At 45.6% G+C, this 19,473-nt stretch overlaps 1 protein-coding gene across 2 annotated transcripts in view; it reads left to right on the plus strand.

Moving 5' to 3' along the window:
• The first annotated feature begins 268 nt into the window (after window positions 1-268).
• HECW1 (HECT, C2 and WW domain containing E3 ubiquitin protein ligase 1) overlaps window positions 269-19,473 on the plus strand; it is a 183,295-nt gene continuing 164,090 nt past the window's right edge. Inside the window, exon 1 of one of the 2 annotated variants that reach the window (XM_054384743.1) lies at window positions 269-590. In XM_054384743.1, the coding sequence (XP_054240718.1) occupies window positions 302-590 (289 nt within the window). In that variant the 5' untranslated portion in view covers window positions 269-301. The remainder of the gene's footprint in view (window positions 591-19,473) is intronic. The other variant, XM_054384744.1, reaches the window with a different exon arrangement.

A 19,473-nucleotide genomic window follows, 5' to 3' on the forward strand; every position in this document is an offset into this window, starting at 1 on the left:
TATTAATTTCTGCACACACTGCCAGTTGTGGCTGAGCTTGGTGGTGTGAGGCTTGCTCTTTGCTTGGTTTTGTGATAAGGTTATAGAGTAGGAGTTGAGTTAGCACTGTGATTCCTGCTACACCTTTTCGTGCCTCTTTTTTGCCGTGCCAAACGGACAAAGATCCACTACTTTCTCGTGCTGATGTGCTGCTTTTCCTGAGTTTTGACATCACTGAAAAAATGAATAGTACTGTAAATACTGTCTTTTTTGTTTTCCTTCACAGAATCTGTACCAAAACAGGTTCCTGGGCCTGGCAGCCATGGCGTCTCCATCTAGGAACTCACAAAGTCGACGCCGGTGCAAAGAGCCTCTCAGATACAGCTATAATCCTGACCAGTTCCATAACATGGACATCAGGAACAATTCCCATGAGACTGTCACCATCCCTAGGTCTACCAGTGACACGGACCTTGTCACTTCAGACAGCCGCTCTACCCTGATGGTCAGCAGCTCCTACTACTCCATCGGGCATTCGCAAGACCTAGTGATATACTGGGATATAAAGGAGGAGGTGGATGCAGGGGACTGGATTGGCATGTATCTCATAGGTGAGTTCCTATTAGCCCTTTCCCTTGGGTTTCTTGCTGCTTTTTTTCAAGTAGTAGGGTAATGTGGGCTAATGGTAATAATGAGCTGGTACAGAGTGTAGGCTTCAAGTGGATTTACGCAGTAAAAGATTTCTTCTGTTCCTCTGTTGCTGGTTGCAGTCCTGGTGCTCATTTTTACTTCAGCAGAGATCTGAAAAGGCTTTCCGTTGATGTGTTTTAGAAACTTTAGGGTATTTTCCTTTTTAAAGCTATTTGGATTTTGGGAAAATACCTTCTGTATCTCCTGTACCTCCAGCCTAATATTTTCAGGATTTCCTCTTATGAGTCCTTGAGTAATCTATGACAGATGAGAGGTTTTTCAAGTCAAGGATATGAATCATTTAAACAGCTTGTGGAAGAGAATGCTTTTCTCTATAGGCAAAGGATATTTTGATGTGAACAATAATCCACTTTTACCTCATTGTTTCAGTTTTAAATTAGTTTTGGAATTTTTTCTTTAATTATTTTTTGTTTGGTTGGGGTTTTTTGTTTTGCTTTTCTTATAACCTCGTTTGGTCCCTATGGAAATAGTTCTGCTGCCTAGAGTGAAGTCTGTATTTGCCCTTTGCCCTCTGCTGAGTTTTGGACATAACTTATCCATTTCAGATACATTCCTCTACAGATTAGAAATCTTAAAAATGTGGAGTTCTTACATGTTTCCTGAAAAGCAATACTTGGTAAAGAAGATAGACTTCAGCTGGTACCCCAACAAAGGGAAGTGTGGGTAAAATGGTTTTCTTGCCTGTTTGGATAAGTGTGGCTAGCACTAAACTGGTTTGTCAGTAGCACTGTTTCATCTTGCACAGGTGGCAAACCAAACCCAGGCAAAGCATATAAGATTGTGAGCTGGGCTTTTAGAGCAATCATCAGGTCCATCACAGGGAGCTACGTAAGTGCTTTAATGGATTAAAAGATGAGGCTTGGCATTATGTGTTGGGGATGTTGGGAACACAGATGCTGTCAACATAGGGGATGTGAGAAAGTACTGAATGGGAGGTCTGAGCATGTAGAGAAGCCCTGACTGCACAGTATTGGGCTCTGAGAAATGAGTTCAGGGTATTAGAGACACTAGGAGAAAGGGAACATGAGGATGGCTATTTAGGACATGGATGGAGAGGAGTTGGGGTTACAGTAAACCAGGCTGCAGTACACTTCCCACAAGGAACTTCATAAAATACCCTGCTTTGGAAATTAAGGTAGGTTTCTGAAATTTTAAAATCATTTAGGTAAAAAACAGAGCTTGGATTTAAAACAGATGCTCTGAAAGCAGCCTGGTTTGTTGCCTGACTTGGGTTTACAGTTATGCTTGCAGCTGAGTGTTTTACTGGAGCAAATCAGAAGAGTCAGCAGTCTTCAGTGCTCAGCAATAAGAAACACTCTAAACCTGCTCTGTAGCAGGGCAGGCAACTCATGAAAGACTACATTGCTTCAGTAAAAAGAGGCAAAATGTATCTGCTGGTGGTCTGGAGCTGCTGTTTCATGATGAATGAACTTGTTCAGACAGGTCTCATAGCTCAGATATGGTAACAAAGACTGTGAAGACGTGTTCTAACAGTAAGGATGGGTAGACACTGGAACAGGTTGCCCAGGGAGGTTGTGGATGCCCCCTCCCTGATGGTGTTCAAGGCCAAGTTGGAAAAGGCCTTGAGCAGCCTGGTCTAATGGAAGGTGTTCCTGCCCATGTCAGGGAGGTTAAAACTTGGTGATCTTGAAGCTCTTTTCGAACCCAAACCATTCTGTGAAAAAATAGAAGTTTAAGTGGGTAAAAGAAAAATCCCCCCTGCTGTTCCTGCTTAATTTACCATATCAAACAGGACGTTGCTTCAGACACCCCAGAAAAGTCGAAGTGCAAATTGTGAAGTGTGTCCTTGCCCCACTGGCTGAATGCCTGGTGTTGATGACAGTAATCAATGGCTTGTTCCAAGAAACACTGCTTTTCCCTCGAGGAACCAACACTCCACCCTTAGTGTCTTTGGAGGTGTTTTGTCTCCAGCCTCTCAGGATCTCAGTCTAGATAACTTTTTTCACTTTCCTTCCATGCTTCCCACTTCCAAAAGGTGGGCATTGGTGTTTTGGTTCCCATAAAGAATGAACACGGGATACTGTGAAGATCTCTTGGTTTTGTTGTTAGTTTGATGTGGGGAACACTCAGAACCCAGGACGGTGCTGTGGCTATATCCAGTCACAAAAGAAGGGGAATCCTTAGGAATGTGTCTGCAGAAGCAAATATCAGATGAGTGCATTTTGGGGACTTAGCTTTAGAGCAGTCTGTCTGGCAGACTGAATGTCCTTGAGCTGCTGGAGTGCATCTTTCACTTTAGCTTCATCAGGACAGTTTGTGTGCCCAAAGGTCACCACACAGTCTGGTGGTGGCAAAGTGGGGACAGCTGGAAGAGTCATTAAAAAAACACACCTCTGACCTGAAATAAAATGCTTGTGCTTCCTGCAGTCAGTGTTTTTGACCACTCCACAGGGGTGGGAGATCCAGACATCCCTAACGGCTTCGTTTTGTGCCTGCATTTGCACAGATTTTATGAGCCTGCACTCCTCTTTAGAGAAGGAATGTTGCTGACCTTGTGGGTATGACCTTCACAATGCAAACTGATATATGACTATGTTTTGAATTAGCAGCCAGACTGGAACAAGAGAACCAAAGAAACTGTGAGCTTTTCCCAGTCTGCTCAATAGAGGATTAATGCTGAAGCCTGCTATTACCACTTGCATGGCAACACTGTTAACTCTTGCATTGCTGATGGTCAATTCTAGTGTTTGTCTCGAAGCTAGCTTGTGGATACAGCCTGATTGGGGTTTTTTTGTGATGTTTGGATTGGAAACATTTGAGCTGAAAAGTTTGAATGGAGCAGTATTTAATTAATATTAAAAAAAATTGGAGCACTATTTAATATCGTAGTGATCCATAAGAACAATAAGAAATTATTTGCATCCTTGGGGTATCAGGTTGTGTGCCGTGGATTTTCTTTAGAACTTAGTCTGAGAGCACCATAGTCAGTGTTTATTTGTCTTGTGGGAGCTCCTGGGGTGTCCTATGAAGGGAATACACTAAAACAGAACAGAAGGCAGTTCTCACTTTGCCAGTGTTTAATAACTGCCGTTGTGATGTTCTAGGAAATGTCTCCAAATAATTTTATGTGAATGTTTGTTCTGAGATGCAGAAAACTTAGTCTGTTCTCACCATCGTTGCCATCACTGAAAAGTTGATGATACCCAGTAAACTGCAGGCTTAAGAAACATAGATACATAAAAGGTTTCCAAAACAATGAGAGCAAAAGTTATGCAGCTCATATGCTTTGATACAACAGGGCATTTGGGGCTGCTGCTCAGAGGTTAAAGTAGCCTGAAAAAAGTGTTAAGGGGGTCCTGTCTATGTGGACATGCTGGCTGCTTATTCCTCATAAGCCACAGCTCCTTTTATCACAAGGTATCTGGTATTCCCCTCTTCAATTCATGTGCACATTCCTAAGGGTGGCCAACTGGAAAACAGTCTTTGCAGGAGCAAGTAAAGGGTGGGTTTAGAATCGGTTACTAGAGTTAGCTTTTGGTCATGGTCTCAGGAAATGGAGTAGGCAGCCAGTCAGTCTCCTGTCCTGCACTTCTGCCACAGCAGTCACAGGCTTGGGGCAGGGTGGCTGGAAAGCTGCCCAGCAGAAAAGGACCAGGAGATGCTGGTTGACAGCTGGCTAAACATGAGTTAGCAGTGCACTCAGGCAGCTGAGAAAGCCAACAGCATCCTTGCCTGGATATATAATAGTGTGGCCAGCAGGACCTGGGAAGTGATTGTCCCCCTGGACTCAGCACTGGTGAGGCCATATCTCAAATACTGGATTCAGTTTTGAGCCCTGCACTCCAAGAAAGACTTTGAGGTGCTGGAGCATTCCAGAGAAGGGCAACAAAGCTGATGAAGGGTCTGGAGAACAGGTCCTGTGAGGAGCAGCTGAGGGGATGGAAATTGTTTAGTCTGGAGGAGGTTGAGGGGAGAGACCTCAGCCTGAAAGGAGGTTATAGTGAGGTGTGAGTCTGTGATGGAAGAGATTTCTTCCAAGTAACTAGTGATAGGATGAGAGGAAATTTCATTAAGATGTGCCAGGAAAGGTTTAGGTTGGATATTAGGAAAAACATCTCTCCTGCAAGAGTGGTCAGACATTGGAACAGGCTGCCCAGGGAGGTGGTGGAGTCACCATCCTGGGAGGTGTTCAAAATCATGTAGACATGGCACTTCAGGGCATGTTTTAGTGGGCATGATGTGTTGGATTGATAGTTGGACTGGATGATCTTGGAGGGCCTTTCCAACCTTAGTGATTCTATGATTTTATGTAAAACAGTGTAAGAAATGGCAGCCATGCATCTCATGGCAAAAAAATAGTATTGAGTATATCCACCATGCATGGAAAAATGCACAGACACTGCTGTGGTTTTGGTGGAGTGCCACAGAAAAACTCTTTAGTTGAAGGGAGAATAGTAAATGTTGACTCTGTTAAAATACAGACATTATTACTTCAGTGCATTTAAAGCTTAGCTGTGGTAAGATGACAAAAAATATGGGGATTTGAAGAACAACCTTTCTGGGTGTTTCAGACATATTGTGCCTTCAGGAGCAGGAGTTACATTTCATTCCTGCTAAGCCTGAACTCCAGAGATGCTCTAACTTCCCTTTGTATACACCATATATCAGCTCTGAGCTATGCAGAGGAAACTGAATTCCCTAACAGCTCACCTGAGGGGTGCATTTGCTTTCCCTCAAGACAACTATAGTATTATGAACATCAGCAGGTTTTCAGAAACACAGGTAAACACTCAAAAAGAATTCTTTGAGAAATTTAAACACAACCCAGCTCTGTTGCTGTAACAAAATCTCTGGAATTTGAGTTTTCTTTGCAGAAAAGCTACATGGCAAGAAAATGGTTTCAATTTTTCTTTTTCTTTTCTTTTTTTTTTTTTCCCCCTCACCCAGTGTACAAAGTTGGGAATAATGAAGACTCTCATTTGGTGGCTTCCATGAGACAGATGGAATACTTGCCGTTATTTATCCTAGAGGTTTTTCTCTCTCTTATGTACTGTTAGTTTGCTACAGTATGAAGCCTCTTAAATAAATTAATATGGACTGCTGGCAGCTGACTGGAGATGGAGCTATCTAATAATTACTGCAGTAGCATTTTAGCTGCCACTAGATTTCACTTCTGTCCTCATCTCCATATCTGATGTAGAGTAGCTCATAAGAAATGTTTAAACCAGACTTTTGAAAGAATGGTTTGCTACAACATCTGTGCACACTGCTGGGAATTTATCAGGGCAAACATCAGACTTCTCTTCCTCACTCGTAGCAGAGTTTTCTCTGTCAGCATTTCCTTATAGGAAAGCAAAACATTACTAGAGGCTATTTATTAAAAGTTTCTTCATACACAAATCTTAGAGGATCCGATTTCTTGTCCATATTTGGCTTTTGACAGAGAAGTTTATTTCAAATTTGTATAAGCAGGAACATCTTGACCTTTTTGAACTTTAAAATGGCATGTTTTCCTTCTCTCTTTCAGACTTTGATGTTGTTTCTCTCCCAAAAAGGCAACTCACCATAATTTGATATTTAGAGCTATTCCTTAATAGACATTTGAGCATTTGTTTAATAACTTTCCAGGTTGATTTTAGGCTTGGAGAGCCTCGTGTTGCTGCACTGCCCACTGAGGCAAGTGGAAACATCCACATTTTTCCTGCCATCAGACTTGGATCAGAACTTGTTTGCACAGCTATTTCACCAAACATCCAATGCACATGGGGAGAAAGTATCACATGTTGCCAACATTGATGGAAAATGTTAGAAACAGTGGTGTGCTTATAAGGGTAGGAGTCATGGGTCCCTGCATTATAGCTGTAATCCCTGATTCAGGCTCTGTTTGGATGGTTGTTCCACCTTTCTGCTTCAGATATAGCCATCTGTACCACAAAACTCTTCACAGTGTACCTGCTTAGAGTGAATTTAGAATCATAGAATCAGTCAGGGTTGGAAGGGACCAGGCTGGCCAGAGCCTCATCCAGCCTGGCCTTAAACACCTCCAGGGATGGGGCCTCAACCACCTCCCTGGACAACCTCTTCCAGGCTCTCACCACTCTCATGGTGAAGAACTTCTTCCTCATGTCCAGTCTGAATCTCCCCACTTCCAGCTTTAGTCCATCCCCCCTAGTCCTATCACTCCCTGATATCCTAAAAAGTCCTTCCCCAGCTTTCTTGTAGCCCCCTTCAGATACTGGAAGGCCACAAAAGGTCACCTCAGAGCCTTCTTTTCTCCTTTTCTCTTTGTTGGTGTTTGGATTTGTTGTGTCCTGGCGTTACCCATCTTCCCAGTCCTTTTGTGGCCTTTGGAAAAGAACCTTGCTCTGGTCTTAGGGCTTCTTCTCAGCTGGTCCTCTTGTAGTTAGGTCCCTCACCAGGCTGAGGTTGGTGACTGTGGCTGGCTGGGATCACCTCAGCAAGTTGTTTTGTTCGACACCTGCAGTTCTGCTCTCCCTGTAAAACATCAACAGAGGTACCCAGAGGCTAGACAGCTTTCACTAAGCACAGCACTATTTATTTCAGGAACACAATGTCAGAGGAACAAGCCTGACGTAAGAAAACCAACGACAGAGTGCCTACACAAATGCTGAACAGGGAAGATACATTGTAAGCCTTGGCAGATAGATCATGTGCAGCAATATGTTCTTTGTTCCAGCCTCCCTTGCCTACACCTGGCTGTGCTTGGGTCCAGTGAGTGACTTCTTTTTATCAGTCTGAGTGACTTTTGGCCTTTCCCAGTTCTGTATCTAGTGGACCACTTCAGCCAGATAAACCAGGATATGCTGTTTCCAGACCTACCAAGTGTGATGTAAACATAAAATCATAGAGTTGTTTTGGCTGCAAAAGACCTAGATTGTGGAGTCCAAATGGTCTCTAACTCTACCAAGTCTGATGCTAAACCATGTCCCTCAGCACCACATCTCTGCATCTTTTAAACATGGCCTCTGTTTCACCCCTTCAAGTAGATAGAGTCAACAGTTAATGCAGGGGTGTCTGAATATTCCCAACATGTATAGCTTCTGACCTATTCTCCTCTTCAGTGCCTCTAAGATTCACCTCTGTCTTTTGTGTGGTGTTAATGGTGTTAGTAACAATGCACCAAAAAGCTTCTGTAGAGGAGTTAGTGCAGTGGTGGTGTGCTTTTGGTCCTTTAAGGAAGTCATGGTAAAGAAGCCTGTAGGCTGTGGGTTCTTTTCCTTAAATATCTTTACTATCACAGATTCAGAATGGTAGGGGTTGGATGGGACCTCTTGAAGATCATTGAGTCCAACCCCCCCTGCCAGAGCAGGATCATACAGGAACACATCAAGGCAGACCTTGAAAGTCCCCAGCGATGGAGACTCCACCACCTCTCTGGGTAGCCTGTTCCAGTGCTCTGCCATCCTCAAAGTAAAGAAGTTCCTTCTCATGTTTAGATGGAACTTCCTGTGTTCAAGTTTATGCCTGTGACTGTGTGCAAAAGGATTCCCATTTTCGTTTAGTGTTTCTCCATAAAATAACAGCCATGGTATTGTGAACCTCTTTCTGGGTGAATGGATGGAAAAGAATTTTCTACCTTAGCTGTCATCCTACATGGAAAGAGAGAGAGAATAATGTAGACAGGGAATACAGCAGCCTCATGCCTTCTCAGTGAATTTTCAGGGTCATTATGCCCTGGGATAAAACCACCTCTGCTGTGCAAGGAAAGGTCCATATTCTATGCAAACTAATACTGAAGCCAATAGTGATCACCCACTAAAGCATTTCTGAAGAAATCAGTCAGTGGGGCATATTGGTGCACCAAAAGCCAGGTTTTGGCCTTAGTGCAGCAAAAGAAGTGTGATCCATGCAGCACATTCAGACCACTGACTGGGTAGAATCCATCACGGCATGAACAGTGGACAGCACAATCATAAAGTTCTTGGCAAGATAAGGCTTAAAGCAGAAAGATTTGCTCTGTGAGGTTGTCAAGCTAGCCATGTGGATTTTGAAGGTTCAGCATGTTTTTCTTCTCTTAGTTTTGTAAACCAAACTAAATCATTCCCACTCCTTAGTATTTCTAACACTTAAACTCACTGTTCATAACATTTCACTATTCTCATGCTGCCCTTCAACTACCATAATGGCTCTGTATGCATTTAGCATTTGTAATCTTTTCATCCAGGAGCTCTCCAGCCCTAAAGACATTTTGTCTTCACCACAGGTCTTCCACTTTGTAATAAGCTTTTAATACAGTTTTTCAGATTAAAGCACTCCAGACTGTGGAGAGATTCCTTGCACCACAGTCCTGAGTTGTGCTTGGGTTTTTTTGCTGCTCTTTCAGATCATAAATGCCTGTCTAATTTACTGTCTGCTCTTACATCTTTCAACATTGCTATAAGCCCATTTCTCAAATACTGCAAATTATTTCACCCTGTTTAATGAACCTTCTTAACCTGGAGAAATGTCACCTATTTTCACATTTCAGATATTCCTATGTCCATTTATATCATGTCTTTATATTGCCTTGGGCCTGCAACATCTCTTATTTTAATATCTTCTTACAAATTTCCTGGGTGCACTGCTTTCTCCTAACCCTCGTTTTCCAAATTGCACTGCTACCAGTGAGGAGACTTCCAATGAATGTGAGAACTTTGGAACTGTAATATTAAAGACAAAAGAAAACCAAACTCTTCCATGTTGTTCCTCCCCACACACTGCCTATCTAAAGATTGTCAGTGTGAACTGAGGCAGTCTTTGTTTGGATTCCTCCTTCCCATCTTCAGTTCTGTGTGGAAGCTGGATATCATTAATTGTGGAGAAATTTGTGCAGTTGCATAGCTGAAGTACAATTAGCATTAGGCTGTTGTCCTAATACCCAGCTGTGGTCCATCTGCTGCAGTGCTGAGTAGAAATCTGGAAGTGCAGGAGCTTTGAGGACGAAGTCTGTAGCTGGGGCAGGCATAGGTGATATAGCAGTGAGAGCTATATAGATACTACCACACTTTTGAGAGTCTGCAGAACCAAATGACACAGCATTGATAGATAGATGCCCATTCCACTGAAACCTAGCATCTGCAATGGGTTCTTTAGCCCAACCTGCTATTACTGCTGAACCCCAGCTCAGCTCTTGGCTTTCCTCATTTTGTCTGCTTTTGCAGACAAAATTTGTGGTTACTGGAGAGAAATAAATGAGAGAGAAGTTCTGCTGGAGCACAGATCCCAAAGACATCAAGCATAACATAAAGAAACAAGGTCCATTGCCATCAGCACTTTCAGTTAGAGCTTCCACTGCTGCAGGGAAGAAGAGGGAAGTCCCTCAAGTGATGACTCAGACTCTCAGTGTGGTTAGTACAAGTGCAAGGAGGGCAGAATGGTGAGAAAGGACTGCATCCACAGTTCATCCAGAGCCTTCTGGCCCCAAGATTTGATGGTCTCTCTAATTGGCAGTCTTGTTTGCTTCTTAAATTTGGCATCACTGTCCTGAAATGGTATCATAGTATCACAGTATATCAGAGGTTGGAAGGGACCTCAAGAGATCATCAGGTCCAAGCCCCCTGCCAGAGCAAGGATCACTTAGGGTAGTCTACACAGGAATGCATCCAGGTGGGCTTGGAAAGTCTCCAGAGAAGGAGACTCCACAACCCCCCTGGGCAGCCTGTTCCAGTGCTCTGTCACCCTCACTGGAAAGAAGTTTCTCCTTGTGTTGAGGTGAAATCTTCTATGTTCACATTTGAACCCATTGTTCCTTGTCATATCACTGTGAACCACCAAAAAGAGCCTGGCCCCCTCCACTTAACACCCACCCCTCAGATATTTATAGACATTGATCAGATCCCCTCTCAGTCTTCTCTTCTCCAGACTAAATAGCCCCAGGGCTTTCAGTCTCTCTTCATAGGGGAGATGCTCAAGTCCCCTGAATCATCCTTGTGGCTCTCTGTTGGATTTTCTCCAGCAGGTATCTCCCATTTGAAGGCTGCTGAAGTGATAAAAGATGACATCATATATGACTCTGACAGTAAGGTAGATGTCCAAAGGTGTGAGTGTTTTGCTGAGAGTTGTCTCACAAGCATCCTTTGGATTTTTTTGTGCAATTCTTCCTGCGTCAGATTAGGTGGTTCAGGTTTTAAACCTACCATGGTCACCTTTCCATGTGCCTGGACCAGTTTTAGTTAAGATGGCATCTTCTGCTTTCAGTGACCAAGTGTTGTTGCAACCTTGCCATCTCTATCCCTGTTTCATTGCAGTTTATGCTCAATTATCTCCCTACTTTCCTTTGGTCTCTCTCTTGCCATGTCTTCTTCTCACTGCTCTTCTTCATTCATTGTTCACATTTTTCCCCTCCCTGTTTACTTTTCCTGGGTAGGAGTTTAATTTTTGAGGAATTAAAGTGGAACCAGCCATGTTCTCGAAGCAAAGCACATGCATAGCTCTTATAAATGAAAGATTAGGCCCTTGTTTTCTTCCAAAGAAGCCGTGGAGGGATTGATGCTAAGCATAAATTGCAGTGTATTCATCCTCTGCAGCAGAAATCAGCAAATGAATTGGCAGTGAAGTTTTGATCCATGTTAGAGATGAATCTGTAGCTGCTTCCTATTGACTCCTATAACAGTAGCCATTAGTTGTGATTTGTTTTTTTTCTACTGTAATATCTTTAGAAAGAATAAATTAGTATCTAATTGGTGTCTGAATCTTCTGCATACACTTCTCATTAATAGCTCCTGCAGAATGGTGGCCACTTGTACAACTCTTTGGAAGCACAGTTTCCAAGGGCTAGCTTTCGCAGTGTTTGAGGAAACACTGGCATGGCCTGGTAGAACTCATGCAGGCTGGACTTCTCAATTGTAGAGGCTGTTGTCATCATTTTATGTTGTTCTTCAAGTGACAAATTGGGTGGTAAGAGAAGAAACATCAGAAGTAGGAAGCTTATCCATGACTTACAGGTGTATTATCTTGCAAAACAATTTTAGCTTATTGGTATTCTGTGCTTTACAATGTCCCTTTCTTGCAGTTTTCCAAGCAAATTGCGAAGCAGATCAACTAGAGCTCAACCTCTTTGTACAGAAAATGGTTTTTTAAAAGCATTTTGCTAGCTATCTTTATCTCTCATTACAGTGCAGACAAACACATTGGCCAAAAGCCATTTAAAATCTCCAGCTGAAGCTAAGTTGTTCACTGAAAGTCTGTTAAGTCCTTCTGAAATTTCAGGAGTACAGTGTGCCTTATTCATAATAGAGCGAGACGCAGAATCATAAAATCATCATAGAATGGTTTGGGTTGGAAGGGACCTCCAAAGGTCATCTAGTCCAATCTCTCTGCAGTCAGCAGGCACATCCTCAAATAGATCAGGCTGCCCAGAGCCTTGCTGAACCTATTCTTGAAAATCTCCAGGAATGGGGCCTCAACTACCTCCCTGTAGAACCTGTTGCTGTGTTCCACCACCTTTATGGTGCAGAACTTGTTCCTAACATCCAATCTAAATGTATTCTTCTCTAATTTAAAACCATTGCCCCTCATCCTATCACTAAAGGCCCTCTCCAGCCTTCTTGTAGGTCCCCTTCAGGTACTGGAAGACTGCTATTAGGTCTCTCTAGAGTCTTCTCCAAGCTGAACAACCCCAGCTCCCACAGCCTGCCCTCATACCAAAGCTGTTCCAGCCCCTTAATCATCTTTGTGGCCCTCCTCTGGACCCACTCCATCAAGTCCATGTCCTTCCTGTATTCAGGGCTCCAGAGCTGGATGAAGTAGTCCAGGTGAGGTCTCACCAGAGCAAAGTGGCAGAATCACCTCTCTCCGTCTGCTGGCCACGCTTGTTTTAATGCAGCCCAGGATGTGATTGGCTTTCTGGGCTGCAAGCACACACTGCCTTATCATGTCCAGCTTCTCGTCAACCACAACTCCCAAGTCCTTTTCCACAGGGCTGCTTTCTATCACCTCATCCCCCAGCCTGTATTGGTAATGAGGATTGGTCTGGCTCAGGTGCAGAACCCTGCACTTGCTCTTATTGAATCTCATGAGGTTCACGTGGGCCAGCTCTCCAGCTTGTCCAGGTCGCTCTGGATGACATCCTGTCCCTCTGGTGTAGCAGCAGCACCACTCAGCTTGGTGTCATCTGCAAACTTGCTGATGGTGCACTCGATCCCACTGTCTGTATCATTGATAAAAATATTAAACAGCGCAGGTCCCACTATGGACCCCTGAGAGACAGCACTTGTCACTGCTCTCTGTCTGGGCTTCAAGCCATTGAGCAGTGCAAGTCTACTTCTGTCAGGGTGCTGGGGGTGTTCATATGTTTCAGTTGCTGGGACCAGCCTCCCCTGGGACTCCCACCCCTACCATCCTATGGCAAGGGCCCAGGGAATATGTCTCAGCTCAACCAGGAGCCTCGAGGCTCTGCCAGAGCCGTGTTATGTGTCTGTCCCTGCCCCTGTCTCCTGGATGGAGCTGATACCTGCACTGCAGTGAGCTGCCGTCCTGGATGGAGCCCTCAGCCCTGTGTCAGAACCTGTGATGCTGACCTCAGCATCACACAGCAGAACTGTGCTCTTCTGTTCCCTGCACAAACCATGAGTCAAGGAACCATGAGCCTGTGCTTTGCCTGAAATGCTGGGGGATTTCCAGCTCCAAAAACACTTCAAAGGACACAAAACACAAAGGATACAATTGGAAATAGGATTTTATTTTGTTTTATGTTGTTTTGTGCTATTTTATGCTATTTTTTGGTAATGTTATTTTAGGTTATTTTTTAAACCTGTTTTAATGACCTGCTGCAAGCTTGCACTGAGCAAGAGTGCCCAAGAAAGCCAGGGCATGAGTGATGGCTTGCAGGTGCCAGAGCATCAGGAAGCCCTGACTGTGCTCAATGCTACAGAGCAAAGGATCAACTCCTGGGGAAGCCAAGAAAGCTTCACTATCCTGGGAATCTAGAAAGCTTCCTCCTCCTGGATGTGCATCCCAAAGGTCACCTTTGTGGAGCACAAGTGACAGCTTCTGCTTTCCGGGAGTCTAGAGAGCTTGCTGCCTCTGGATGGATGGCCCAAAGGCCACCTCTGTGGAGCATGAGTGCCAGGTTCCCTCCCCTGAGTCTAGAAAGCTTGCCTCCTCCTGGATGGGCGGCCCGAAGGCCACCTGTGGAGCACAAGAGTTCCCTCCCTGTCCTGCCAGTGTAGAAGTCTGCTCCCTCTGGAGGGGTGGCCCAAAGGCCACCTTTGTGGAGCGGCCCAAAGGCCACCTGTGGAGCACAAGAGTTCCCTCCCTGTCCTGCCAGTGTAGAAGTCTGCTCCCTCTGGAGGGGTGGCCCAAAGGCCACCTTTGGGGAGAGCGGCCCAAAGGCCACCTGTGGAGCACAAGAGTTCCCTCCCTGTCCTGCCAGTGCAGAAATCTTGCTCCCTCTGGAGGGGTGGCCCAAAGGCCACCTTTGGGGAGCGGCCCAAAGGCCACCTGTGGAGCACAAGAGTTCCCTCCCTGTCCTGCCAGTGTAGAAATCTTGCTCCCTCTGGAGGGGCGGCCCGAAGGCCACCTTTGGAGGACAAGCAACAGCAACCTGGCTAGCTAGAGTGGTCTAGAGAGCTTTCTGTCCCTGGCCTGGCCAAGGGGCTGGAGAGAAGGCAAAAAACCCTGGGGACACTTAATAGTCCCTTGTGAGGGAAAAAAAAGCCTTCCTCCCCTAGCTGCAGGGCATGAGAGGCCATCTGCCTGGTGCATGAGCACAGGCAGTAACCCAGCCTGAAGGGACCGGAGGAGCCCTGGCAAGTGGTGATGCTCAATGCTACAGAGGAAGGCAAAAAACCCCCAGGGACCAGTGCCAATGTGCCCCGGGGGGAAAAATTCCTTCCTGACCCCAGTGCTGGCGATCGGCTACTCCCTGAGCATGTGAGCAAGACCTGCTTCCTCCTGCCACAGGCTTGTCATGCCTCCCAGGAGATGCCCAAGCCCTCTTCTCCCTCAACCTGGCAGTTGGTGGTTCTCATCTCCTGCAGCCTGGTCTAGCCTCTGGTCTTTGTCCCTCAAACCTCACCAAGTGGTTCCACCTGTTCCTCCTGGACGTCCTGCGGGCCGGGTCTGTCAGCAGACACAGGAGGACGCTCCCTTTTATACTGTCTGGTGGCATCTCCCTGCCGTTGCCAGGTGGTGGCCCTGTGACATAGGCGGAGGCCCTGTGACATCAGGTGACAGCTCCCCGTGCCCAGCCCTGCCCTCCAGTGCCCTGCCCTCCAGTGCCCTGCCCTCCAGTGCCCTGCCCAGCGCCCCTCTGCCCAGCATCCTTCAGAGGAAGCCTTCCCTGAGGCAGTCCTTGTGTGCAGGGTGCCCAGGGAGCTTTCCCTGCCCCTGGTGGCCACTTGGCACAGCTGCTGGACATCCCTGATACATTCTCTGCTGCTAGGCTTCAAGGATGTGCCTCATGCTGTTACTTTTCTCTCAGGCTGTGGCAGGAACCACCCCTGCAGCCAGCTGCTCCCCAGCTCTTGAAGATGGGCTAGAAGCAGTACAGGTCCCACTTGTTACTGATCTGCATCTGGACTTTTAGCCATTGAGCACTATCCTCTGGATGCAACCATGCAGCCAATTCCTTATCCACTGAACAGTTCACCTGTCAAATCTATCTGTCTCCAACTTGATGAGCAAGATGTTGTGGGGGACCGTGTCAAAGGCCTGGCAGAAATACAGATAGATCACATCCATAGGTCGTCCCTTGTGCACTGATGTAGTCACTCCATCATAGAAGGCCACTATTTTAGTCAGGCAGGATTTGTCCTTAGTGAAGCCATGTTTACCTATCTTTGACCACCTCCCTGGCCTCCATGTGCCGTATCAGAGCTTCTAGGAGAATCTGCTGCGTGATCTTCCCAGGCACACATGTGAGGCTGATAGATCAGTAGTTCCCAGGGTGCTCCTTTCTACCGGTACTTTTTTAAAATGGGTGTAAGGTGTGCCTTCTTCCAGTCACTGAGGACTTCACCTGACTGCCAGGACTTTTCATATATTATGGAGAGTGGCTTGGCAACTACATCAGCCAATCCTCTCAGGACTCTAGGATGCATCTTGTCGGGTCCCATAGACTTATGTATGTTCAGGTTCCTCAGCTGGTCATGAACCTGATCTTCACATACAGTGGGAGGGACTTCACTGCCCTTATCCTCACCTTGTGGTTTTTTAACTTGGGAGGTGCTGGAAGAGAGGTTGTTGGTGAAGACTAAGGAAAAACATTGTTGAGCACCTCAGTCTTCTCTTCATCTGATGTTACTAGCTCACTATTCTTGCTCTTCAGGGGGAGTATGTTTTCTTTTACCTTCCTTTGTTCATTGATGTACCTGTAGAAGCCGTTCTTGTTATTCTTCACAGCCCTTGCCAAGGTCAGCTCCAACAATGTGCATGCCTGCCTGACCTCATCACTACACAATTGGGCAGCATCTCTATACTCTTCCCAGGATACCTGTCCCTGCTTCCACTGCCTGTGCAGCTCCTTCTTGCCTTTTAGCTTCACCAGCAGGTCTTGGCTCTGCTACATATGAAGTGTAGCTTATTTTTATGCCATAATTGCATGAAGTTTATAGAAGCAATTGTTGTAATACACAGTGCTAAATCAAGTCAGTGATGGATAAGAGACTGGAATGATGTACCGAGTTCAGGCACCTGTCTGACACTGTGTTCCTGTCTATTTTGAAGGTAGCCTGGGTTATTCTAAATTTTGTAGGTGTTGTTCTTGGAGAATGTGGAAAGATAGGCTGATCATATATATCAGCCTACCGTTTGTGAAAGGAGAAGAGGGGTTTTATTTCAGCCTCTTCAGTAAAAAAGGGTCACTCAACTATTTATAATTTGAAGTCTCTCTGTCTTTCTGAGGCAGATGTGTTGACTTTCTTTGCTCCTCTGTGGGCATTTCAGGCAAGCTTTCCAATACTGAGGTCCTATCTGCTTAGTGTAGGCTGCTGAGAGTGCTCAAAGTCTTCATTACATTTTTTTACAGATCTTTTTGAGGGATGGCCTTTATCAACATTCTCCCTAATTCCTCAGAAGAACAGCATGCTTTTTGTCAATTGGTTACTGTCTTTCATCTGAAAGATAGCTCTTTGGTGGCCCTGGTTCTTTATCTCTCTATATATAGAGCTTATGAAGTATATTGGGATCTCTCAGCATGGAAATGACAGCACAGAATATTTTTAGCAGTGAAAGGCTGTGCTTGGAGGTATCTGGTATGGTGAGGACAAGCAGTCTGTCAGAACTGCTGCTGATTCCCAAAGCGCTTTCTAATGTTTGCCTTCAGCATGCATTGGTCCCTCTGGCTGCCGTTCAGGCCCCAGCTGCTTAGCACCTGGTTGTGCATCACCGTCTCCATTCCCTCTAGGGACTGTGTGAGGTGTGGGAGGTCTGACTGCTGTGCATCCTGTCCCAGTGCAGCTTTGCAGGTCTGCAGCCTCCTTCCCTCTTACCAACAAGAAACAGCCAGCACTTCTGTGTGGCCCAGAGCAGTGTCTACTGGCTCACTGACTTAGATGCTCTCACCGTCCTCATCTCTTATCTCCAGGACCAGCCAATGATCACAGGATGTTAGGGGTTGGAAGGGACCTCCAGAGACCATTGAGTCAAACCCCCCTGCCAGAGCAGGGCCACAGAATCTAGCACAGGTCAAACAGGAATGCATCCAGATGGGTCTCAAAAGTCTCCAGAGAAGGAGACTCCACAACCTCTCTGGGGAGCCTGTTCCAGTGCTCTGGTACCCTCACAGTGAAGAAGTTCCTCTTCATGTTGAGGTGGAACCTCCTGTGCTGTAGTTTATATCCTTGTCCTATCTCAGGATGAAACTGAGAAGAGGCTGTCCCCTTCCTCTTGACACCCAGCCCTCAGATACAAACATTTATTAAATCTCCACTCAGTCTTCTCCTCTCCAGACTAAACAGCCCCAGGTCTCTCAGCCTCTCCTCATAGGGCAGTACTCCAGTTCCTTAATCATCCTTGTAGCCCTCCGTTGGACTCTCTCGAGTAGATCCTTGTCCCTCTTGAACTGGGGAGCCCAGAACTGGATGCAATATTCCAGGTGAGGTCTCACCAGGGCAGAGGGGAAGAACCTCCCTCGATCTGCTGGATGCATTCCTCCTAACATATCCCAGGATACCTTTAGCCCTCTTTGCCACAAGGGCACATAGCTGTCCCATGGATAACTTGTTATCCACCAGGACTCCCAGGTTCTTCTCCATGAGGCTGTTTGCTAGCAGGTGTTGAAGGGGCATCACATCCTGAATTCTCCCCCTTTTGACACTTTCCTTAATTAGTTATCTGTCTACCATCCAGGGGAACAAAGCCATAGATCTGAGAGCGAGCACAAAGTGTTTGCATTGTGGCCAAGCAGGCCCAAACCCAGCTACATGCAGGGGGGTTGCCAGCTGAGCAGAGAGGTAGCATAAAGGTTAATCTCATTTCAAAAACAGGGGGAGGGAGATGCATTACAATGTTTCATTGGAAAAATGTCAAAAGCCATTAGCTGCTGACTGAAATATATGAAAGGGAACAGCATTAACCCTGCTCTTCGTTTTGTGTGGAGGTGAAACGAAGCATTTCACCATTTACCTTCGGGAATTAAGATGTTCCTTGGTTTTAAGGTCAGTTCCTTTGTTATAGGGGTTCTCAGTAGAAACATGAAATGAAATTTGCTTTCCTTTGCACATACTCTTGAACATACCATGTCATCTCTTCTCTTACATGTGGCAGGAAATAGACACCATGCACATGTGTCTGTAATGCACTAAGCAGCGGTGTGTTTCACATGCATGATTTTCTTTGTCCGTGTGCTACATACATAAAGCCTATGTTCAGGGAATACCATGCCTGGAATAGTACCACCTGCCAACTAAAACAGGTCTATTCATACATTCCAACCTCCTGACCAGTTCCAGCTACTGCTATTTTTAACTTGCATGGGCATATTTCTTATCTTTCACCTTCCAAAAATACACATCTTTCTCTCTCTTTTTTTTCTTTTTTTTTTTTTTTTTTTTGGAAGGTTTTCCTTTTGGCCCTTCATGTATTTTTCTAGAGCTAAAATTTGTCTGACTTACAATCCCAACCAATGCAAGTTTCTACTGAACTAAAAATAAGTTTTGTCTCTTTGGCAAGAGGGAAGTACCTAGCTTTTCCAGAGAGCTTAGATCTGGCTGTGAGAAGGTTGTATGCACTGTATTTCTCAATCGTGACATTTGTAAATATGCTTTATTTACAAAAACCTTTTTATACATAAAGGCTCTGCTGCTCCTACTTGAGGTGACCTGCGTACTGCACAAACTCATATTGAAATAACCTTTCTGCTGCCTGCGCTGCATTTCGTCAGTAGCCGCTATCCATAAATTGTGTGCGCATGACTTGCTCCGTGTGTGTGCATCCCTTCCCTGATGTGCTTTGCGACCTGACCTTTTGCTCTGGAAGCTGTCCTTCCCACACACCCTCTGGCTCGTCTCTGCTGCAGGAGCCAGCGTGCAGATGCTGCATGGTTGGGAGCAAATTGTTCCAGTTTTCCTCTGGTGTCACCTGTCAGCTGTAACCATAGGTCCAGCTTGCCTATTCCTTCCATTTGAGGGTCTTTTACACTGGACATGCAGATGGAGAACGATCCTTTTCTCAGCCTGGTTTTCCAGTTTTCCTACACATTTCAAATAAAAAGCATTCTTCCTCTCTGCAGTCGTCCCCACTGGCTCATCTTGCAACAGGGATGTGCTTTTGTTTGGGCATGGGCATATGTCACCATCTCTGTCAAATCAGATTGTGTGACGCAGAGTTCATGCTGCCTTCGTGCCAGCTCTGGGAAGCAGAGAGCAGCCAATGCAATGGAAG

Source organism: Indicator indicator, chromosome 11, assembly GCF_027791375.1.
Source record: "Indicator indicator isolate 239-I01 chromosome 11, UM_Iind_1.1, whole genome shotgun sequence".
Taxonomy (NCBI): Eukaryota; Metazoa; Chordata; class Aves; order Piciformes; family Indicatoridae; genus Indicator; species Indicator indicator.